Source organism: Thamnophis sirtalis, unplaced genomic scaffold (genome assembly GCF_051295495.1).
Source record: "Thamnophis sirtalis isolate CommonGarterSnake01/CBP01778 unplaced genomic scaffold, rThaSir2_p1.2 scaffold_14, whole genome shotgun sequence".
NCBI classification, from domain to species: domain Eukaryota; kingdom Metazoa; phylum Chordata; class Lepidosauria; order Squamata; family Natricidae; genus Thamnophis; species Thamnophis sirtalis.
In genome coordinates this window covers 10,572,376-10,595,998 of record NW_028261394.1, presented here as the reverse complement: position 1 = coordinate 10,595,998, position 23,623 = coordinate 10,572,376, and the positions used below count along the sequence as shown (strand labels likewise).

The 23,623-nt window shown below is 39.3% G+C and overlaps 1 protein-coding gene across 1 annotated transcript in view; it reads left to right on the top strand.

The window, feature by feature from the left end:
* The window catches only part of MRTFB (myocardin related transcription factor B), an 85,213-nt gene that overhangs the window by 16,314 nt on the left and 45,276 nt on the right, over window positions 1-23,623 (top strand). The window contains exon 3 of the mRNA XM_087729438.1: window positions 6,821-6,987. Within this exon, the coding sequence (XP_087585564.1) occupies window positions 6,834-6,987 (154 nt within the window). The 5' untranslated portion in view covers window positions 6,821-6,833. The remainder of the gene's footprint in view (window positions 1-6,820; window positions 6,988-23,623) is intronic.

Below are 23,623 nucleotides of genomic sequence, written 5' to 3'. Positions count from 1 at the left end.
TCTGCACTCTTTCTAGAGTCTCAACCTCTTGGTGGGCGTGGCACTGGAACAATACTGCAAAAACCCCATTCCCTCCCCACTCGTGCAGTGCAGTGGGGATCATGGGATCAGAGATTAACAGATTAACAGAGTTGGAAGGGACCTTGTAGGTCATCTAGTCCAACCCCCCTGACCCCCCCCCCCGCTCAAGCAGGAGACCCTACGCCATTTCTGACAGATGGCAGTCCAGTCTCTTCTTGAAATGATGAAGCTCCCACAACTTCCGAAGGCAACTTTAGTTGATTGGCTCTCACTGTAATCTATTTAGTGACCATCTGAAGTTACAAAAACACTGGAAAAAAAGGTGACACGGCCATTTTTCACACTTAGGACAATTGCAGAATCAGGTGGTTTACATTGAAATGCTTGACAACTAACTTGTATTTATGATACAAGTCCTGAGGTCACGTGATCCCCTTTTGCGACCTCAAGCAAAGTCAACGGGGAAGCCAGATTCACTTAACAAACTGTGTGTCTAATTTAACAACCGCAGTGATTCACTTAAGCAAGGTGGCATGCAAAGCCGTAGAGTGGAGCAAAACTCACTTAACACATTTCTCACTCAGCAACATAAATTCTGGGCTTAAATGCGGTCGTAAATCGAGGACTACCTATATTTCTACAGTACCTATCATAAGGGGGGAAAACAGATTGTGTAATGTTTTTCTCGGGTTAAAACAGCTTTGGAATGCTGTTTCTTTCTTGTAAAATTTCAGAGAGATAATGATGCTTAGTATGGTTTTTTTTTCCTTGTGTCTATTTCCCAGCGAAATAGACTGTTTATTATGTATACGGAAAAAGGCTACATGTAGCGGTTAAAAGGCTTAGATTGTGTGGACTAGTGCTTATTTAACTTAATGGTGTGCAAACAGTTTTTAGTAAACCTTTTTTTTTTAAATCTAGCACACTATGTTTAGTTTGCAGAATTAAAATTTATCAAAAGAATTTAGTTACTTGGAAGGGTAAACTTTGTAGAATATGTGCTGCCTTAAATTTTAGATATGGAAAGTCTCATAGTTTGTTTTTTTTTTAAATATGATTGGAAATCCCAGCCCCCTCCCGCCATAGCTATATTTTTTTGGGTGGGGGGTGAGTTAGGAAAATATCAAAAATCATTTTTTCTCTTTAAAATCATTTTGTGAATGGCTCCTTTAAAAAATTAACCTGAATACCCCATTTCCTCGAAAATAAGATCTCCCCGGATAATAAGCCCAATTGGGCTTTTGAGCGCATATGCCCTCCCCCCAAAATAAGCCCTCCCTCCCTGATAATATTGCAACACAGCAGCAGCCATGAGGTGGCCATGCTTGCTGCCCCCTGCACCTCAAAAATAATAAGACCTCCCCGAAAATAAGGCCAAGTGCTTATTTCAGGGGGGTCAAAAGAAAATGTCTTATTTTCAGGGAAACATGGCACTGTATTTTAACCTGAATACTGTATTTTAAAAATTTTGTGTACCAGGATTGAAAACTTGCTACTAAATTTTGGTTTCTTTGGAATTTGTGTAATTCTGCATTGTAGATATTTTGGAATGAGCAACCCAATTCTTTTTCCTCTCCTTGACCAGCTAAATTTCCACATTTTCTTTGTAACGGCTGTCCGATTCAGCCTCTCTCTAACGTTAAGGCTAGTTTCTAAAGATTCTTGCTGAATCTTTTTTCTTATTCATACAATTTGCTTCTCTCTAATAGTGATTCTTTTTATATTACATGTAACCATAGTAATGAGAATTGGAAGCAGTTGTTGCTAGGTTCCATATTTCAATGCCTTCATTTGCGTATTTCAATAAGCAGGCCTCTTTGCCTAGCGAATATAGTAAAGATAGCAGTTAAATCATGAGTTATATAATTAAGCACTTCAATCAGTTGGAAGTTTGGAATTTCAAAGCAAGAGGCTAATTTGCCTATTTAATAGAGTTTCTAGCTTTATTCAGTTTATTCAGTTCAGTTTCTGATGGCAGCAAATGTGCAGCCCTGATTTCATATCAAATAGATTTCCTGACCCTAAATAGGTCTAGTTGAATGTAGACCCCATTGAGTTTGGGCAATTAAAATAACAGCTTTTGATGGATAAGATGCTGAAGCTACCAAGATAGCAATTTGCATTTACTTAGAATTTTAATAGGGATTTTGCTTTGGAATGATTCTTTTAACGAGTTACCTGTTTGAACGTGTGTGGGTGCTTGAGAGAACATATAATGACATAAAATGGGACTGACAGGAGGAATATAAAAAGCTAATTATTAAGCAATAACAACCACATATTATTGCATCTTTGGTTAAATTCCAAAACCCTTTTTTAATTTTTTTTTCTGTATCTGTAAATCCAATGCTTATGTTTTAACAGGAACATTTGGCTATTCATAAGCTATACAATGTGCATTTTGTGAAATGCAGGAGTGTTTAGTGTTCTAAAATACAGCTAATCTTCATCTTATAAACCACAATTGAGCCCAAAATTTATGTTGTTCAGTGAGAAATTTGTTCTGTGACTTTTGCCCCATTTTACAATTCTTCTCACCCCCTTTGTTAAGTGAATCACTGCAGTTCTTAAATGAGTAACACGATCGTTAAGAGAATCTGACTTCCCCATTGACTTTGTTTTCTCAAAAGGGATCACGTGACTCGGGACATTGCAACCATCACAAATGTGAGTCAGTTGTCGAGCATCCGAATGTAAATCACGTAACCATGGGGCTGCTGCAAAGGTCATAAGTATGAAAAACGGTCATGTCACTTTTCCCCCCAGTGCCGTTGTAACTTTGAACGGTTGCTAAATGAACTGTTGTAAGTTGAGAGCTATATATACGCTCCCTTCCTCGGGCCCTGCGTTTCATAGACAAAATGGCTTGTAGTCACTCCAGCAAAGAATGTGCTGGAAGTCCATTGGACAAAGCACTTATAAGCTACCACAGCATATCAAGGCCAGGGTGGTATGCTTGAAAATGATTGACAGTCAGTGAACAGAAGGAATGAAAAGAACACTTTGCAGAAAGAAGAGTGGAGGGGTAAGGAAGGTGGGAAATGAAACGTTCTTAAGAACAGTGAATCATAGATATAAAAAGAGAAAGCCTAGCAAACAATACACCCACCATCTACCATGAGTACCATTTTATCTCCCGAGTACACGCTTTGAGAAATTATGTAAGAATTTAAAAGGTCCTTACTTATTATGGGGGGGAAAGCAGATAGCTGAAATATCACATCAGAGAGAAAAGGGTTCTTTCCCTCTTTCCTTTTCCTTTTCTTTTTCCTTTTCCTTTCTTTTTCCTCATGCTGATTATATGAATGCAGGCAGTCCTTGACTTAAAACAGGTCACTTAACCATTCAAACTTGCAACGGATTTGAAAAAAGTTACTTATGACTCTTCTTTGAAATTATATGAGTGCTGCATATCCCCTGTGGTCACACGGTTGCATTTTGGGTGCTCAGCAACAAGCATGCCTTTATGAATGGTTGCTATGCCCCATGGTGTTGGGGCCCGCCAGCAGAGCTGGCAGCAGATTCGGACAGTGAGGAGGTTGGGGAGGAACATGGGACAGTCCTGGAGTCTGGGGAAGGCTCTGATGAGGGCTCTGGCACGACTGTCTGATAGTTATCAGCTGCCTTCAGAGTCAGACATCAGTGAGGCAGATGAACAGTTGGAGCCTGTTCCCAGTGGGCGCATGCGCAGAGTTGCCAGATGAAGGGAGCAGCTAAAGAACAGGGTTCGACTTGGGAGTAAGGCCACAGGTGGACAATGAACGGCCCCTCCCAGAGGAAATAAAAGAGGAGCGAAAGGGGAGTGGAGTTTGCAGGAGGCCATTAGTTTGTTAATTGGTTTGTGACTCTCCAAGACTCCTTGCCAAGTTTTGCAGAGATCGGCCTGGCAGCTCTCCAAGCCAGATGAGGTCTGTGACTGTAAATCCTCCCTTGAAAGACTTTGCTGGATATGAATGAGCAGAATTCAGTCAATTAATAAAAGGTTTTTTTTGTCAGGACAAGAAGTTTGCTTCAGACTCTTGGGAAGCCTCGGTCAGAACTCATGGACATATGATCACATTTTGCAATCCCCACCCACCCATTTTCCAACAACACCCCCCCCCCAATTCATTGGATATAATGGATTCACATTTATGACCATGTGGCCTGTCCCTTTTCTTATATTTCTTCAGTCTTTTTGTTTCCACTTCTCTTCTCAAGTTTTAAAAGGGTTATGTACATGTACATATTACCATTTCTTTTGTTTCTGAATTGCTGTCTGCTTGGTTTTATTCTGCAATTAAAACAATACAGTAGATTGATGGTCCTCTCTGGCAACCAAGAATTCCACCTTGCTCTGCGTAACATCTAGATTCGAGCAGCCATTCGTCTCGCTTATTGTTTTGTTTCTAAATGTCTAAATACTTGGGTTTAGTCAAATAAGAGTGCCAGATTAACCTCCCTGGAGTCTTAAAAATAAAATAGCGAAGAAGGAAAGTGAAAAGGGGAAGAAAAAGGCATTTTCCGGCACCAGATTTTAACATAGTTGTCATCCGTTTCTAATGCTGTGATGGCAATGGGTTTCTTAGGAAGTCCTGACTAATCTCTTAGAGCACAGTGTTGTTCCATACAACATAGCTTGTGCCAGCTTATTTTAAGTAGCTACTTATGTTAAGACAATGTTCAATGAAGTCATCTAGCTACCTGAAGTTACTAGGACAATTAATATTATGCAAAGCATTCTGGAAACAACACTTTTGTGTTATTGTACTTTTCTGGCTATAGCTGTGCCCCTTTTTCCTAAACTGCATTCTTTCAAACAGATTCCTAACCGCGGCCTTATAACTAACCGCGGCCTTATAACCAACATGGATTGTTTTTAATTAGTCACAATTTAGCAAAAGCCAAGAACTCGGTGTTCTGTCAAGGCTGAATTATCTGTATTATGTTTATAGGAGGTCCTTTGACTGGATTGAAGAGGAAGTTTGCTGACAAAAATTGCTAAAGGAAAATTATAGTACTGATGTTCCGTAGATACATATGTTATCATTCACCAAGAGATGATAATTAAACACAATTTATTTCCAGCTGCGCTATTTGACTCTTTGTGAATTGTTGGTTATTTTTATTATAAAATAGAAGACGATGCATGTTGCACATTGGACTAATCTAAAGTAATCTGCTAACAGGATCCACATATCACAATCTACTTGTTTTTAGGATAGTTTATTAACTATCCTTACCTTTGATTTGTATATCATGATTGATAATGCATTCTTCCAGCCAACTATGTCTTAACCAGACCATGGTTTAGTGCAAAGAAACAAACCATTCACTTACTGGAAGATGTGTTTAACAGATGAAGTCCGTGTGAAAGAATAATTTTAATGAACTGATTTGAGGAAATAAACCACATGTTATTAAAAGATAAGTTCATCACAGAAGTGAATTCTCCTACCTATTAAGGTTGTATAAGCCCCAAGGAACTGAAACCCATAGCCACAAAAACGGAGTTTGGGGGATAGAGTTTGTCCACAAGGCAGAGGACATAGGCTAGCGTCCACAGGATGTGATTTTAGTCATAAAAATGAGCAGAGCATTTTCGGAGCAAGAAACTCTTTTTAAGTGGCTGTGATAGTTTGAGCTGGAGAAACAGAATTTACAGCCATGTACGATCTGCATACAAGAGTAGAAAAATAGAATAGAATAGAATAGAATAGAATAGAATAGAATAGAATAGAATAGAATTCTTTATTGGTCAAGTGTGATTGGACACACAAGGAATTTGTCTTTGGGGCATATTCTCTCAGTGTACATAAATAAAAATAAAATAGAATACATTCATCAAGAATCATAAAATGCAACACTTAATGATAGTCAACATTACTAATAAGCTATCAAATCGTACTAGGAAACAAACAAAACAATATAAATTGAAAGCTACAAGCAACATTTGTTATAGTCATAAGTGGGAAGAGATAGATACTAGGAAAGAAAAAGAATAGTAATATATTCTTGGTAAATTATTTGACAGTGTTGTGGGAATTAGTTGTTAAGCAGAGTGATGGCATTCTGGGCGGGGGAGAAACTGTCCTTGTCTAGTTGTTCTGGTGTGCAGTGCCCTATAGCATCGTTTTGAAAGTAGGAGTTGAAACTATTTATGTCCAGGATGTGAGGGGTCTGTATATATTTTCACAGCCCCTTTTTTGACTTGTGCAGTATACAGGTCCTCCATGGAAGGCAGGTTGGTAGCCATTGTTTTTTCTGCAGTTCTAATTCTCCATCGAAGTCCGTGTCTGTCTTGTTGGGTTGCAGAGCCAAACCAGGCTGTTATGGAGGTGTAGAAGATAGACTCAATAATTCCTCTGTAGAACTGAATCAGCAGCTCCTTGGGCAGTTTGAGCTTTCTCAGTTGGCACAGAAAGAACATTCTTTGTGCTTTTTTGATAATGTTTTTGATGTTAGGTGTCCATTTTAAGTCTTGAGATATGATAGAACCTAGAAATTGAAGGTCTCTACGGTTGATACTGTGTTTAGTACTATAAGAAGTGGTAGTGTAGGACCTTCTAAAATCTACCACAATTTCTATGGTTTTGAGTGTATTTAGTTCACAATTGTTCTGGTTGCACCACAAGGCTAGTGGTTCAACCTCCCATTACATACATTAAATACATGGTGCCAGCCATGAAGAGTGCTGACTCTTAAACTGAAGAGATTCTCCTGGATGTGGCTGAAGTAGCGAATATTTGAAATTGTTCTTTGTGAACAGCTCTGTCAATAAAACTTCCAATAAGTCATTTTCTGTTGTCACTATCTCTAGTTGCTAGACCACAATGGAACACAAGGGGACAGTGGACACGGAAGATGATTTGGCATTATTACCACGCCTTGCGCCCAGTCCTCACAGTGAAGCAGTGGCCCACGAATTTCAAGAACTCTCTTTGCAACCAAACCAATATTTGCCTCCTCTCAATGAAAGGAAGAATGGTAAGTACGCCACGGGGCTGATGCCATGCTTAATATTTTTTTATCTAAGTCAGCCATTCTTTGGGTTTATGCCCATTTACAAGACCAATGACTGAATGTTCTGTAATGTTGCAAAACAGGTCGCATTATTCTGTCATAAGCATAGGTGGATTTCCAGATGCAGCGATCCTCTAGTGCTTATAAAAGGTAAAGGTTCCCCTCGCACATATGTGCTAGTCATCCCTGGCTCTAGGAGGCGGTGCTCATCTCCATTTCAAAGGTGAAGAGCCAGCGCTGTCCGAAGACATCTCTCTGGTCATGTGGCCGGCATGACTAAATGCCGGAGGTGCATGGAACGCTGTTACCTTCCCACCAAAGGTGGTTCCCATTTTTCTACTTGCATTTTACGTGCTTACGAACTGCTAGGTTGGCAGAAGATGGGACAAGTAACGGGAGCTCACTCCGTTACCTGGCATTAGGGATTCAAACTGCCAAACTGCTGACTTTTCTGATCGACAAGCTCAGCATCTTAGCCACTGAGCCACCACGTCCCTCCCAGTGCTTATATAATGTACTAATTACTTATGAAGGCAATGCTCTAATGAACGTTCCCTATATTTGAATATCTAGTTTTGGAATGTTCATTTCGTTGGTCATTTATAGAACTTAACGGATGTTTGTTTTCATGTCTTCCTTCACTGTTTGTTTTGGCAAGAAAAACAGGAGGTTTAATCAGGGCATGTCTAGTCTGAAAACTGAACATGTTTCCATTTGGTGTGGTCTTCATTCTTCACATCTGTTTGGGAAAACACACACTTGCCTATGTGATCTTTTACTGCTGCATGCTTATCTGGTGATTTCCCACATCTTTTTAACAGCTGTTTTATCCTGCAATATCAAGATTTATTTTGGAAATCTCCATGGAGTCAGATCTTTAAACTTTGCCTATTTCTAATAGTGAATTAGCGACGCGGTGGCTCAGTGGCTAAGACACTGAGCTTGTCTTTCAGAAGATCAGCAGTTCGGCAGTTTGAATCCTTAATGCCACATAACGGAGTGAGCTCCCATGACTTGTCCTAGTTTCTGTCATCCTAGCAGTTTGAAAACACTTAAAAATGCAAGTAGAAAAATAGGAACCACCTTTGGTGGGAAGGGAACAGCGTTCTGTGCGCCTTCGGCTTTTAGTCATGCCAGCCACATGACCATGGAGATGTCTTCGGACAGCGCTGGCTCTTCAGCTTTGAAACGGAAATGAGCATCGCCCCCTAGAGTAGGAACGATTAGCACATATGTGCAAGGGGAACCTTTACCGTTACCTTAATGGTGAATTTAATTCTGCTTCTTTAGCTACCTTTTTAATGTATTCTCATGGAGGTACATGTTCAGGGAATTGGAAATGATGTGTTAAAGAGGAGTAATAAACCTCTGTTGCTTCTCACCAACAATGGTGAGACAGTTGTCTGTGCCAGTGTAACTCATGCTTTCATAAAAGTCAGATAGCAGTAATGCATGTGATGCTAGTAACTGTTTTAGACTGTGGGACCGTGATTTCATTTATGTCCCATTGAAAACATCTTTAATGCAGTGCTCATTCAGGCAGTTATCTTCATCTTCTCAGATAACGCCAAAGGTAATATTCTAGAGCCTGTTTTTAGAATCACAGGAGTCAATATTTACTTGAGAATGAACCTTTAAAACAATAGTCCCACGTAGCTTATTGGGAAGTCTTAACTAAGCAGAGGGAACCAATTTGCTTACAACGACAGTATTTCTAATATTCCTTGGCTTTGTCCTCTTCCAGCCTAGGGAAGTTGTCTTTGCTCAAAGAAGTTCTAACAAGTCCATTCAGATCTTGAAAATATTTGCTTAGCATGTACGGCTTTTAATTGGCAATGGATCCTGAATGCTCTGGATTTCTTCCAATGAGCTTTTCATCCTAGTTTTCAAGCAGGTTTTATTATAATCTCTTTTGCAGCCTGAAATGGATTATTCATCCTTGGCTTGTTGTGACTTGATTTTTCACTTCATATTAAGAATCAACGGTCTATTATTGGAGTGTGTGTGTCAATCCCCCCCCCCCCCAAAAAAAAACCCCAAAGCCATTCTTCATGATGTTGGCAGAATTGCTTGTGTACAAAAAATGTGATGAAAAACTGCAGGTCAAACAGTGATAGGTTCCCAATTTTTTTTAACATTTTTTTATACTCCGTGTTTACTTCTTTCATTTCAGTCTTTCTAGTTGACTGAAAATCTATTCTGACAAGAATATCTTTATGTCTTAAAAATACAGTAGCATCGGATGGAACGGCAGTAATTGTCAGGGCTCCAAGTAACACCCCCAACGGCTTCCAGATCTGACAAATATATTGTGTGAAGCTCAGCAAAAAAAAAAAAAAAAAAGTTGGTCCTGATTTGAATACGTAAATTATTATTGCAACAACTCCTTGGTCTGCTCTGTCTTTTATGGAGGTTGATCCAATGTATTTTCCCCCAGTGCTGCCTTAGTTTGAAATACAGAGTGTGAAAACAATGTTGTATATCTTGTCAATGGGAATTCATTGTGTCATGAGGCATTGCCTTGTTTTTGTCATAAAAACGCAGGCTTAAAGTTCATTTATCTTCTCAGTATGAACTTAGGAAATTCAGTAGGTTAAATTATCCAGAGTCCATAGGGAATTCTGCACAAATTAGAAGTGGTCTAAAAGGAAGTATGACATTTTCTGGCCTCTGAGCTAGTTGTTGTTTTATATAGTTGAACACAAATCAACTGTTGGCGACGCCCGTCTTCCAAAAATATAATTCCTCCAAAGTCTTTCATCAAAAAGCCTTTAGTACTGATCCGAGATTTTGCTTTTGAAAGTGGCTTTGCTTACAGTTAGTCTTCAAATTCTTTATACTCTCCAGCTTTTATTTTAAAAATCAGTGTTTTTAACCTTTATAATCCCAAGTCCACGGAGATGCAGTTCTTCCCATGGTCTTTAAATGAGGAAAACATAAATTGTCGCAAATAAATTGATGACCTGATATGCAAGGCTACCTTTTAAATCCAGTTCTGTCATTTTTAAAGTTTTAATATTTTAATTATTGTTATTTAAGCCATATTTCTTTTATCAATGCTGCTCCATGATATAAATACAAAATCGCAATATGTAGTGAAATTCACTGTAAATTAAATTCACTTGGGGGGGGGGGTTGTGGGGGGGGTGTCCAGTATGGTAAAAATCGAGGGGGAGGAAACTGTGACGCGTGAATCATTTTGCCAACTCGTGTCTTTTATCTAAGCAGTGACGTCTCTTAGCTTATAAGGAATGAGGAGGCAGATCTTGTATGTGCTATTTCCCATTTAGCCTGTCATTGTCCTCAGGACTGCCAGTTCCCACAATTCCAGCATTCCCTAGGCATCTGTCAGTGTCTGCAAGGAACAAATTTCAGATATTAAAGCATGTGAAAAGACCCACAGGCCAAGCTCCAGTGGTCTCCAGAGAACTGACCTCTAAAATCAGCTCTCTGCTGACATTTTCACAGGCTTCTTAAAGGAATTTCTGTAGAGTCATTCCTTTTGGTAAACACTTAAGCTAAAATCTCTTGTCACTTTTAGTGAGATTTATTAAGGACTCTGTACCCCTGCTTTAACAAAGTAACCAGAAATGCAATTTGTTGTTGTTAGTTGCGAAGTCGTGTCCGACCCATTGTGACCCCATGGACAACGTTCCTCCAGGCCTTCCTGTCCTCTACCATCCTCCGAGAGTCCATTCAAGCTTCCACTGACTGCTTCGGTGACTCCATCCAGTCACCTCATTCTCTGTCGCCCCCTTCTTCCTTTGCCCTCAATCTTTCCCAGCATGAGGCTCTTCTCCAGGGAGTCCTTCCTTCTCATTAGGTGGCCAAAGTCTTTGAGTTTCCTCTTCAGGATCTGGCCTTCTAAAGAGCAGTCAGGGTTGATCTCCTCTAGGACTGATCGGTTGGATCGCTTTGCAGTCCAAGGGTGCAGGAGTCTTCTCCAGCACCAAAGGTCTCAATTCTTTGGCGCTCAGCCTTTCTTATGGTCCAACTTTCACAGCCATCCATTGCAACTGGGAAAACCAAAGCCTTGACTATGCACACTTTTGTTGGCAGGGTGATGTCTCTGCTTTTTAGTGTGCTGTCTAGATTTGCCATCGCTTTCCTCCCCAGGAGCAAGCCTCTTTTAATTTCTTGGCTGCAGTCCCCATGTGCGGTGATCTTGGAGCCCAGGAAAATAAAATCTGTCACTACCTCCATTTCTTCCCCATCTATTTGCCAGGAATTGAGAGTGCCAGATGTCATGATGCAATAGATGTCCAAATGTTAACAGTAAAAAAAAGAAGAAATTTATATGGATATTAATATTTAATCTTCATGTAAATTTCTAGATCTTTCTTTTGTGTGTATAAAAACATTGTTTATTTGGAAATCAGTTTAGCCTTTACTGAAAAGGGTGTTTTTTTTTAAGCTGAACATTTCCCCAAAGGATATCACTCAGTTCAGGATGTTCCTTTTCCTGAAGTATTAAAAAAAAATCTTGTGTTGTGATTGGGTGAATGAAGTTTCAAACATTTCAGTAAAGCGGCTTTTAAGAATGCCATGATGCTAATATCCTATAAATGTCCTAAAAAAAAACAGTAACAGGAAATAACTTCCAATGAGTTGCAGTGTTTTTCCTTCATGTGAAAAATGGGTTGAAGCTTAATATATTCCACCGAGGCAATAAATAAAAGGCAGAAATAGAATAGGGCTGTGAATAAACTTGTCGTGAAGATTCCTGGATATTTATGATTGGACAGAATGGAGAAGGTTGACGTTACGTTTGGTAAGCAAATGTTAGATGTGTGGTTTGTTTTTAAAAGACTTATGGGAAAAGCCCATTTAAATGCAACATCAAAGTGAGAGTGGCAGTAGACTTTTTAGACATTTGTCTCACACCATGAGGTCATTGGAATATCCTCCTCCTTAGGGCAAATAGCAGCCTGGAGGAGGGAGGATTTTAAACAAGAAGTGAGTTAGTGAGTGTGTGTCTGTGTATGAGAGAGAGAGAGAAAGAAAGAGAGAGAGGGCGAGAGAGATTTCTTCTGCCCACTGAACAGGTCTGATTTGTACTATTTTGTATGTTTACTGCTTTGGAAAGAAAGTGGGAAATTGATGTACTCTTAGTTAATAAAACTAAAATGTTAATTTTTAAAAGTGGAATACTTTTGGTTTCTATTCATCAGTCAAACCAAGAATGTTTTTAGGGTACATTCATAAGACTTGTCAAATAAATGTTTTTTTTAGAATGTCCCTCTTCCTTTATTGCCAATTGAGGAAAGGATGCTGTTGGTTTTTTTTTCCTTTTTTCATTTTGGCTTGTAAAACTTGTGAGTAATATTGTTTCCTTGATAGAAAGTCCTATCCATTTGGAAAAGAGCTTCAAATATCTGTTTTTTTTTAAAAGTAATCTTTATTAGTTATACATTTTTTTAAGAGTAAGAGCTTCAAGTATCTGTTTATGGATTCCGTCTAGAATCAGCAGTAAGGTTTGTGTCCTAAGAAGTGGCGCTAATTAACTCACAATCAAGAGGTATATAAATCTCCTGTCTTCTGTGTCATCTTTAGCTTTAATTTCATTGAAACGAGTCTTCTATCAAATCAAAAGTTGGGAAGTCCATTTGAGCAATCCTGAGTAATCTCTTATCTGGAAAGACTTGAGTTAGTAGTTTTCCAGCAAATGTCATAGTTGCTCAACCAGTTTCACCATCTCCGGATGGAATAATAGGTTTCTTTCACGCAGCAGGATAATCTCTCTTTAGATTGTGTGTCTCTAAATAAATTCTATTATTAACAGACCAAAGCTCCTCTTCTTTTGCATGATGTAAGCTTCATTTCTGCATTCTATGAAGCTGAGCTGGGTGATCTGATGGCATTGCAAAAACATCTTACTAGCCTATTATCTAGCAGCTATGTAAATGTTTTAAATGAACAAATAAATCTTGAGCAGATATGAGACAGTGGCCTGTCGAGATGAATACTGCACGAATAAGCCTCTAGTACTGACAAGCATTGAGTATAGTACGATGTGGTATAGCAGTGATGAAGTTTGGAGACAATGCATCTTAGAAACATATTTTAAAGTATTTTTGCCACCGCAGAACAAGCAAAATAAGAATTGTAGGAAGTTAGAAGTTAGCACTCACCCCTCTCCTAGAAAAATGAAATATTTTAGGGAATGTTAAAAAGGCAGAATATTATATTTCCCTGGATGAGAAAAGGCGAAACATGTTTTAAAGACAAAGCAGCTCCCTGCCCCTCCCCACCTTTATCGATGGGCCATTAAGGCCTGAGGTAGTCTATTCTACATAACAAAGATCTACCTACTTCAGGCAGAGCCATAGTATGAATTGCCCAAAGCCTTCTACTCATCTCACCACATGGCACCTGGGAAGATTACATCATCCCAACAGCTCAACCAAGCTTGGGACTCAAAAGACAGCCTACATGAGTTGCCCCTGCATGGCCCCATTGGAGTCTGACAACCAATCAGAATACAAGCTCAAACTCAATAGCCCAGAGAGGGCATAAAACGCAGGGATTCTCAGCACCTCTGCCCTTTTTACTTTAAGATCTTCAAGGCATGTGATCCCCCCCCCCCTTCCAGGACCTCAAACCATGTTGTCCTGTCCACCATTAAAAACCATCTTTCCAAAGAGCCGCCATGTTTCCAGTGTCTTTCTCTCCACTTGGAACTGAACCCAGATGGACATTCCTTCCAACAGAATCTAAGATAATACAAGGGCAGTTTAAAAGCCTTTCCCAAAACTTGGTATCCTACAGTGGCCACTGACATAAATCCAGGAAGCATGGAAATTATTGCTGTTTCTCTGCAGTTGTTTCCACACAACAAATAATTTTTTAAAAATTATTATGGAAACATTATTGTGATCCCCACCGATAGCCCTATCTTCTGTCAAGTGAGTAATCTATAATCACCTGTGGTGGCATGAGATTATGTTAAGGGATTCTTTATAATTTAGTTTCAGGGGGGAATTCGGAAGAGACACAGGAAATCCATGTAAATATGCATTACATGTCATACATGGTTTTGTACAATTGTAGCATATTTCCTTCCTTTTTTTCTAAGCAAAAAAACCCCCAGCATTTAATTGTGTGGGAACTCGGTTCAAAACGGAAAGGGGGAATGAGTAGCTGCCTAAACAACATGATGCTGCTGTTTGTAGTAAAGCAGAAATCCTGGGGAATTTTGCGTTTCTGCTTTTGTTCCGTGCTCTCTCTCGCTGTCTCTATATTTTTTAGAATTCTGCATAAAAATGCAGTGTTTATGATTGAGCCAAGGAGCATAAGAGTATTATAAGTAAACTAGTTGATAACCTGGCATTGCCCGGGTATTTATTTATTTATAGGGGGAAAATGTCCAGACCAAATGTAATTTCTAATGTTGGATTTTTCCCCTTACCAGAGAGTACCCCCTTGTGGAGTACTGTGATGCCGTTACCATGGCAACTCCACTGCGCTGTACAGTAGAAGCCATTTTAAGGCATAACAGGCTGCATCTTAACAGAACACACACCCTGAGGGGTGTTAGGGATGTCTTACTCCCACAGTATTTTTTTCCAGAGAGTAAGTCATCTGTGTACTAAGTTTGGTTGAAATTGCTCGAGGCGTTCCAGAGTTATGCTGGAACACACACACACACACACAAACAAACACACCCATATATATACAAGTCCTCTAACAGAAGTATGATAGAGAAATAATGTGTTCCTGATTAGTGCTATAAGAACAAGTACAAATATTGGTAAAAGAAGTGGTATTTATTTAAAGACTTTATTTAAGACTAGAATATTAATAGACCACTATTATGTTTAGTTTCTTTTCTTTTTTGTGCTTCTTTTTAAAACCCACCAATTTGAAACATTGTTCCTCGGTGAGCCTGAAAATTCTATAGTGTACAAATTATCAGTCTTTTTCGGATACTTTCTTAACTTCCCCCCCCCCCCATAAAGCTGTCCTTATTTACTTAACTGCATATTTATACCACTCCTTTCCCTGGGGGGTGCGGTGGGGGGTTCAAGGCAGCCTACCAATCAGAATGACTTCTCGGGTGAGATGGGCAGCATATAAATTTAATAAATAACAAAATCATGTCCTCCTCCAATTTTTCAACTACCCTTTGAAGTCAGATGGGCTGTGAGTGACTTGCCCAGGGTTATCCAGGGTGCTTTCATCAAGGGAGAACTTGGATCTCCATCCTTTGCCTTAACTCCATAACTACTATGTCACATTGGCCCTCTCATCTTCAGCTGCAAAAACAGATAAGACTTGCCCAAAGAAAAATCCTACAGTTTTGGGAATGAATGGTCTTGCCTTTGCTCTGACGAGCGCTAGAAATACCTCTTTAATTGTTGTTAGTTGCAAAGTCGTGTCCGACCCATCGCGACTCCAAGGACAATGTTCCTCCAGGCCTTCCTGTCCTCTACCATCCTCTGGAGTCCATTCAAGCTCACGCCTACTGCTTCGGTGACTCCATCCAGCCACTTCATTTTCCGCCATTCCCTTCTTCTTTTGCCCTCCATCGTTCCCAGCATGAGGCTCTTCTCCAGGGAGTCCTTCTTCCTTCTCATTAGGTGGCCAAAGTCTTTGAGTTTCCTCTTCAGGATCTGGCCTTCTAAAGAGCAGCCAGGGTGGATCTCCTCCAGGACTGACCAGTTGGATGGCCTTGCAGTCCAAGGGACTTGCAGGATTCTTTAATACTTACATTTATTATGGTTTGCTATTTCTAATAGACCTCTGTTCTCCTTGTCCAGCACTTAAAAAAGAGTTAAATAACCCCTTTTTGTTTTTAATTGGAAGGTTTAATTTCATTTTAATTGGAAGGTTCCAGGGCTTGACTCTAAACTTGAGTGGCCCTTCAATGGTGCCTTTTTCACGGGAGAATTTCTCTGTGGCTGGACGGGAAATATTGTCTGTATCTTAACATTCTGAGCAAACACAGAATTGATCATTCTTTTCTAAATTGCATCATCCTGGTTCATTCAGAATGATTCATCGGGTTCCGAGGTATCTGTTTTTTATTTAAAATGCTTTGTATTCCATTATTTCTCTTCTCCATAGTTTTTGTACTTCTGAGTCTACATCCTTTGAAAGTATATCATTACCCCTGTAAGTAAAATCCCCAGGCTGCTTTTATCCCCAGGTATAAATTCCACTTTCATTTTCGTGGTAAAAAAAAAAAGAGAGAGAGAGAGAGAGACAGAGAGAGAGAGAGAGAGCGCGAGCGAGCGAGCAAAACTTGTCTTTATTTTAGGACACCTGATGGAAACTCATTCTACAATTTTTTTAAAAAAATGTATTTGAAAAGATACTTCATGTTTTGAAAAAAAAAAAAAGGTAAATTTTGAACTGGCAGCGTCTCTTTGCACTAAGCAAGCAGTCAAAAGAAAAGTCTTCGGCTGTTGCAATTATGCCAGCATTTCCATTAAGGCAGGAATAACTTCATTTGTGCGAATGCCAAGCCTTCTGTCAAATTGGGCTGTTAATGTTACTCGATAAAATGTTCTTGCTTTGAAATGGTGTGGTGAAAGTTGGCACGGCTGGGATCTTTTCAAAAGACGGCCTTCTTCCTTAAAATGTGTCTTCTGTAGGATTTTTTAAAAAAAATACCTGGAATACTTAATGAAAGTAGCAAAAGCACTTAGATTTATATGCTGCTTCACAGTGCTTTACAGCCCTCTCTTAAGTGGTTTACAGAGTCAGTATATTGCCTCCAGCAATCTGGGTCCTCAGGGTTGTCCAGCTGGTTGAAACCCTTTGCTACATGTGACATTTTTTTTTCCTTAAATTTTTAAATAAAATATACAAAACAAACAAAAGCAAAGACAGAAAATAAGAAATAGAAAAAAAAGTTTTTATTTAAAAGGGAAAAAAAACCCCATACAATCATGCTTTCCATCCTTCTTTTTTAAATCAAATAATATCATCTTAAACCTTTCCTCAACCTCTTTATCCATATACAGATTCCAGTCTTAAAAAAAAAGTCTCATTTCTGCAAACTCAGTTAATTTTTCTTACAAATGTGACATTCCTAACATCGTAACAAATGCATTGCATTTAATATATTTAATTATCATCTTATTCCACACACACACGGAAACGTATGACTAGTTTTTTTTTTCTTCCTTTTTCTTTTTTCTTTTCCCCTAATTACTCGCATGGGGATTATTCTTTATACTATTTATGTTGTTTGTATTTGTTGACATGAATTGCACCATTGGGCTAAAACCAATTTCGTTGTATTTATTTTGTACAATGACAATAACAGCTATACTATTATTCTGTATTTTTTTCAAGAGGGCATTAAATGTGAAGGAGAATTTAGATCTAACTATTATGTCCTGCCCTGAACCAAGCTCTCCTTTGGTGAAAACTACCTATGTTTGTCTGTGCTGTGCTGGGTATGTACAGAAGAGTTTCATACAAGGAAAATTATCTTGTTTCCATGGAGACTTTGAAGTGTTCTGCAAATTCTGTTGCAATCATTCTGTTTGACTAATTTGACTTCAGATTTCCTTTATTTATAGTGTTTTGTTCAATTGTTTGGTTTGTTTATAATCACTAAGATTTAAATTATACTTTATAACTCTTGAGTGTCTAATGTTGATTTCTCAATGATTATCAAAAAAAATTTTATTGAAGAATTTGTTTGCAAGTTATCATTGTATATAGATGCACTTGTGGGTTGGAAGCAAGAGGCTGAATTGAAAAATCAACGCATTATGATGTATTTATGTATTTAATGACTAACAAAGTCTAAAGGAACTCACCTATATATTGAGAAAGCTAAAGAGGTAGATCTAATCAGAATATTGGCTAGACTGGTAGTGAAGTATGCATAGTCATTAGTGGTCCTTTTAGTCATTATGTATGCATGTTTTGGTAAGTGCCAACCTCTGATCCCAATTCAATTCTAATTTTATTTGTAGAAATGAGAAGCTGGCATTGTTTTTAATTAACAAGAAAGGATCTATACAAATCCCTTATGCATTCTTAGAAAAATTTAGCATGATGCATGGCTGCCACCCAAAACTTTAGAATAAGGATCTGGCAATATGTATGACGTAACACGATGTGGCACGATGTAAAAAAGATGTTGAGACTCTAGAAAGTGTGCAGAGAAGAGCAACAAAGATGATTAGGGGACTGGAGGTTATGAAGAACGGTTACAGGAACTGGGTATGTCTAATTGAATGAAAAGAAGGACCAGGGGAGACATGATAGCAGTCTTCCAATATCTCAGGGGCTGCCACAAAGAAGAGGAACATTTCTCCAAAGCACCTAAGGGCAGGACAAGAAGAAAACTAATGGAAAACTAATCAAGGAAAGAAGCAGCGTAGAACTAAGGAGAAATTTCCTGACAGTGAGAACAATTAATCTGTGGAACAGCTGGCCACCAGAAGTTGTGAATGCTCCAATACTCAAAGTTTTTAAGATGATGTTGGATAGCCATTTGTCTGAAGTGGTGTACCACTTTATGCAGTTGGAGACTTGGTCATTGATGATGAGTTATCGCAGGCTTAGAGTTTTATTCTGGAATTGATTCCCTTGGAGGAGCCTTGCTTATTAATATGCATTGATTGCGATGTCATTTTATGGCTGGTAACAAATTATTGTCTCGTCTGCCTTCCGTCAACGAAATGGGCCATCCACAAACAACTAATAACTAAATTCCAGGTGACTTCAGGGCATTGCTGTCAATCTACAAAATGACCTATTTACAATATAAAGTACTAACACTGATGCTTCAGTTGAATTAATTTGATGCAAGTGATCTATATCTTGCTTGTAGAAGCCCAAACATGTCAGAAAAATCTTTCCAGCTCCCAAAATTACTGACTTAAACAGTTTTTATTGAAAAGAGTTCTTTGTTTTGCCAGTAAGTTTTGCAGTCGGTTAGCTTAAACAAGCTTCTTCTAAGAACAAGACATCTCAACTCAACCAACAGCTACTCAGTTGTAGCCAGGTTGTGTTTACCTCATGGATGATTGTATGATTTTAATAAAGTATCTGTCCATAAATTGTCTGTTATTTATTGACATTCATTCTGGGAAGCCTTAGAAAAGACAATTAAAAAAACAACGAACGAGTGATTAAAAAATTGTCATGGTGGCTTCAGTTTTGGAATGGCTTCATCAAGGGATCTTCATTTTGATCTTGCTATTTATACCCACTTTGGAAAACATTTGTCTTGTGTTTCCTGTTTCACTTTAAATTGTTCTGGCAAAGCTTGATGGTAACTCCATTGGGATAAAAATAGCCTTAGCTAATTTGTAGGTGATGACCTTGGTTAGAAGAAAGTAATTATTTCTAAGATTGTTTTTTTAAAAAAAAGCTCTCGGAAGAGAAATAGCTACATTGAAAGACATGTGTAAAACTGCAATTCCTTTTCTACATTCCTTGTATCAGTCCCAAGGCTTTCTACTACATTCAGATAATGCATACTTTATCTTAATACGCTAAAAATCTTGAAACCAGAATAACTAATGTCGATGTAAAAAGAGATTTAAGATAATGCTAGATTTAAATTTGTCCTAATCCGAAAATATCTGTTGTCGTTTATTTGGGGGAGGGGAAACCGTATGGAGAATAATTATTTTAGTTTTTCTAGATAAAATAATGGTTAAAGCTGACCTTTAAAAAATTCAATGTTCACTCCGATTAACTCTTTATGAATGGGCTTAAGTGTAAATATGCAATTTATTATAGGGATTCCATACAACAGCCATTTATTATATTAGAAGCTGAATTAAAAGATGAACCCAGAACATAGGTGTTAATTGTTTCTTGCATACTGAAGGATTATTGAACTTTTTACTATATTTTTTTTTACATAACTCAAAAGCATATGAAGACGTGCATCAAAGTTTACTTTAATAATTTCTATGTCTTTGATGATGGGACATCATCATGAAGCTAAAAACTTCAATGGAAAAAAAATTAAAAATGTTTCTCTTCTTCCCTTCCCTTCCCTTCCCTTCTTAAAGCATGTTCAGAGCCCAAGTCTCTGTTACGTTACCAAATTGTTATTTTTATCTGTTAAAGATAGGCAAAGTTACTTAAAATCAACAATATATGCATATCTTCTTGCAATTAAATATCTGGGCCAATAAATGCTTTCCTTAAAAAATGAACTTGTAAAAATAATCATCTGGAGTAATTGTCTCAGCATTACCCTGATCCTGCCAAATTTGATAGATTTCCCTGGGGTATTTGTTTGTTTTTTACAGCAGTTGCCAGGAAGACTTTTATTTAGGTCTATTTCTAACTTCTCAACTTTCTTCTCAAGCTCATAGTGAAGTAATGGGAAAGCAAAGTTGATGTATGTACCAAAAGTGTTTTTGATGAGTAAGAACTTACCCTACGGTATATACAAAGGAGAGTTTTTCCACTGATTCATCCCTTTAGGGTAGAAAGATGAGGTCATCTCAGACACACATACATGGTCAACATATGCTGTTCATGTTACTAAAGGGGAGAATGGGTTCAAAATATATGATAGCCACATTCTATATGGATCTACCAGGGCATTGCTCATGGTGACATATGGCCATATCTGTCATGATAACTGTAATTAAAGCAAATTCATTATTTATAAATGCAGGATTTGAAATCCAAATTAATGCTCAATTGAAAAACCTCTTGCATTGTTTGCAGATTATATATAAGCAGGCAAAAAGGGGAAAGTGTGAGAAACCAAGTCAAAACAACCCTGCCTCGGGAGGCAGAGAATAGATGGGGGCGGGGCCAGCCAGAGGTGTCATTTACCGGTTCTCCGAACTACTCAAAATTTCCGCTACCAGTTCTCCAGAACTGGTCGGAACCTGCTGAATACGTCCTCTGTTTTAGGAAGATGTTGGATAACCATTTGTCTGAAGTTGTGTACAGAAGTGGTATTCAGTAAGTTCTGACCAGTTCTGGAAAACCGGTAGTGGAAATTTTGAGTAGTTCGGAAAACCAGTAAATACCATTTCTGACTGGCCCCGCCGCCATCTATTCTCTGCCTACTGAGTCCCAGCTGATCGGGAGGGAATGGGGATTTTGCAGTATCCTTCCCCTGCCATGCCCACCAAGCCACGCCACGCCCACAGAACCGGTAGCAAAAAAAATTGAATCCCACCATTGGTGGTGTAGGGTTTCCTGCCTAAGTAGGGGGTTGGACTAGAAGACCTCCAAGGTCCCTTCCAACTCTGCTATTCTATAATTGGAATGACTTAATACCAATAGCATCAACACTTTTCTCTCCAGCTCTCCAAAGACCATAATTTACATTTATAGTAATTATAACTGGATTGATTAACATGTACGGGGAAGCAACCATGAATTTAGTAAAGGGATTGGCTCAACGAGCAGCATATTATATCGCTCCCAAAGTGGCAATAAAAATTAGCTGGCAGTAGAGCAAAGAAAAATCATTTCCTTTTCTCTCAAAAATTAGTTTTGGTTGTGCCACAATAATAGAAAATTCCAGGGAGCCATTAAGGAAAACTGTTTTTGCTGATTGGATGGCTTATTTTGGAAGCTGCTTTTGATTACTAACTGAAAAGATTAAAAGGATGCTTACACTGAAAATAAGAGATTAAAAAGCCCAAAGAGGGGGAGGGGTAGTTCTCTGGAGTGATTTAATGAGGATAAGTGCTGCAGCACAAAGAAACTATTAGAATTTTTCTGCTTAAGAAATGTCATACAAAATAAAAAAAAAACAAAACCCAGAGAATGGAGGCATCATAAAGCTCGTCCTAGAATAGAGTTGCAAACTGTTTTATGTTACTTAGATGCCATTCAAATGTTGGAATTGCCTATTAATTCCTGGTCAAGAAGATAGATTTTCAGCTAAATGAAGTAATACCGTCCTCTCCTTTATTATTTATTTAATTTATACCTCAGCTTTAAATAAGGTGCTCAAGATTGTGTATATGTGTGTAAATACATACATAAATGCATAAATACATAAATATAGATATACACAGGGGTGGGCTGCTGGGGGTTCGCACGGGTTCAGGCAATCCTCTAGCTAAGATTCTGCCCAGTTCGGCAAATCCCGAAATGCCATCCCTTGGCTTTTTTCCTTGAAAACTGAAGAAACTTCTTGGATGGGGAAAAAAAAAACCTTTTCAAGGAAAAAAACCCCACCAAGAAACTCCAGTTGCCTTTTGGAAAAGCACTTTTGGACTATTGAGAGAGCGAGCGACCCGGCCAAATTTACCCAGGGAGCTTATGTCCATCCCTTCCCCAGTATAGCATAACAACACTCTCTCTCTCTCTCTCTCTCTCTCTCTCTCTCTCTCTCTCTCTCTCTCTCTCTCTCTCTCTCTCTCTCTCTCTCTCTCTCTCTCTCTCTCTCTCTCCCTCCCTCCCTCCCTCCCTCCCTCCCTCCCTCCCTCCCTCCCTCCCTCCCTCTCCCCCTCTCCCCCTCTCTCCTTTTATTTCTCTTAAGTTTCCTTTTCCCACCTGATCTAATGTTCCCATGGCTTGCAGTTTCTTCCTCTCTGCAATTGTTGGTCCTGTCTTATCCAGGGGTGGGGCTGCTGGGGGTTCGCCGGGGTTCAGGAGAACCTCTAGCGAAGATTCTGTGCGGTTTGGAGAGCCCCCATATCCCACTCTTGGCTGGCCCGGCCCACTCTGCCCCGCCCCTATCAGGAGTCCCTACGCGACCTGTTTTGGATGCAGGTAAGGGCAGAGCATGAGCGGAGGCTCGGGGAGGGCGAAAAACGGGCCTGCCGGAAGTTTGGGAAGGCTGGAAACTGGCCCATTTCCGTCCTCCAGAGAGCTTCAGGAGTCTGGGGAAGCCATTTTCGTCTTCCCGGAGGCTCGAGGAAAACCTCCAGAGCCTGGGGAGGGCAAAAACGCCCCTCCCCCTTGCTGTGGTGCAAGAGGCCGACTAAGCCACACCCACCATGGCCATGTCCACCCCACAACTGGGCAGAGAACCCCTTGCTGAAAATTTTGAAGCCCACCCCTGGTCTTATCCATAGCACCAGTGCCTCTTTTATTTCCCTTAGGTTTCTTTCTTTCTTTTTTTCTTTTGCTTCTTCCATATTTTCTTTCCTAGGTGGGCTGTATCCTTTCCCCCCAACTGTATGTTTTGCTTGGCTAGTGCCTGGATGTGTGGGTGGTGGTCCTTGGGTGCTCTCTGAGCTTGGTTGCCTTCTTGCAGACATTTCATTACCTGACTAAGTAACATCCTCAGTGCTAGAAGGGAGTGGTGTTTGTTCTCTGTTGATCTGTAAGCGACTTGCCCTCGCGGTGTTGGTGGGCGTGTCCTGGATGGTTCTTTGTTTAGGCTGTTGTTTACTATTTGTTTGTTTGAATTGGTGGTTCCTTGATCGGGTGGTTGGTAGTTCCTTGGATTTATAGGTGTGTAGAATGACTGTTGAAACAAAAAAAAAAAAGGCCAGTGATTGTACAGTGAGCAAACCTCTGGGGTGGTGGGTTGTTGTTTTTTGGGGGGGGGGGGTCTTTCAGTATGTTTCTTTCTATTCTAAGTTATATCACTTGAGTGCTGTATCCATAGTGGAGCAACTGTTTTGCTTTGCTTTGCCTTGTAGTAGGATAGCACTAACCTTTCTCCAGGAAGAATGAAACATCATAGGAA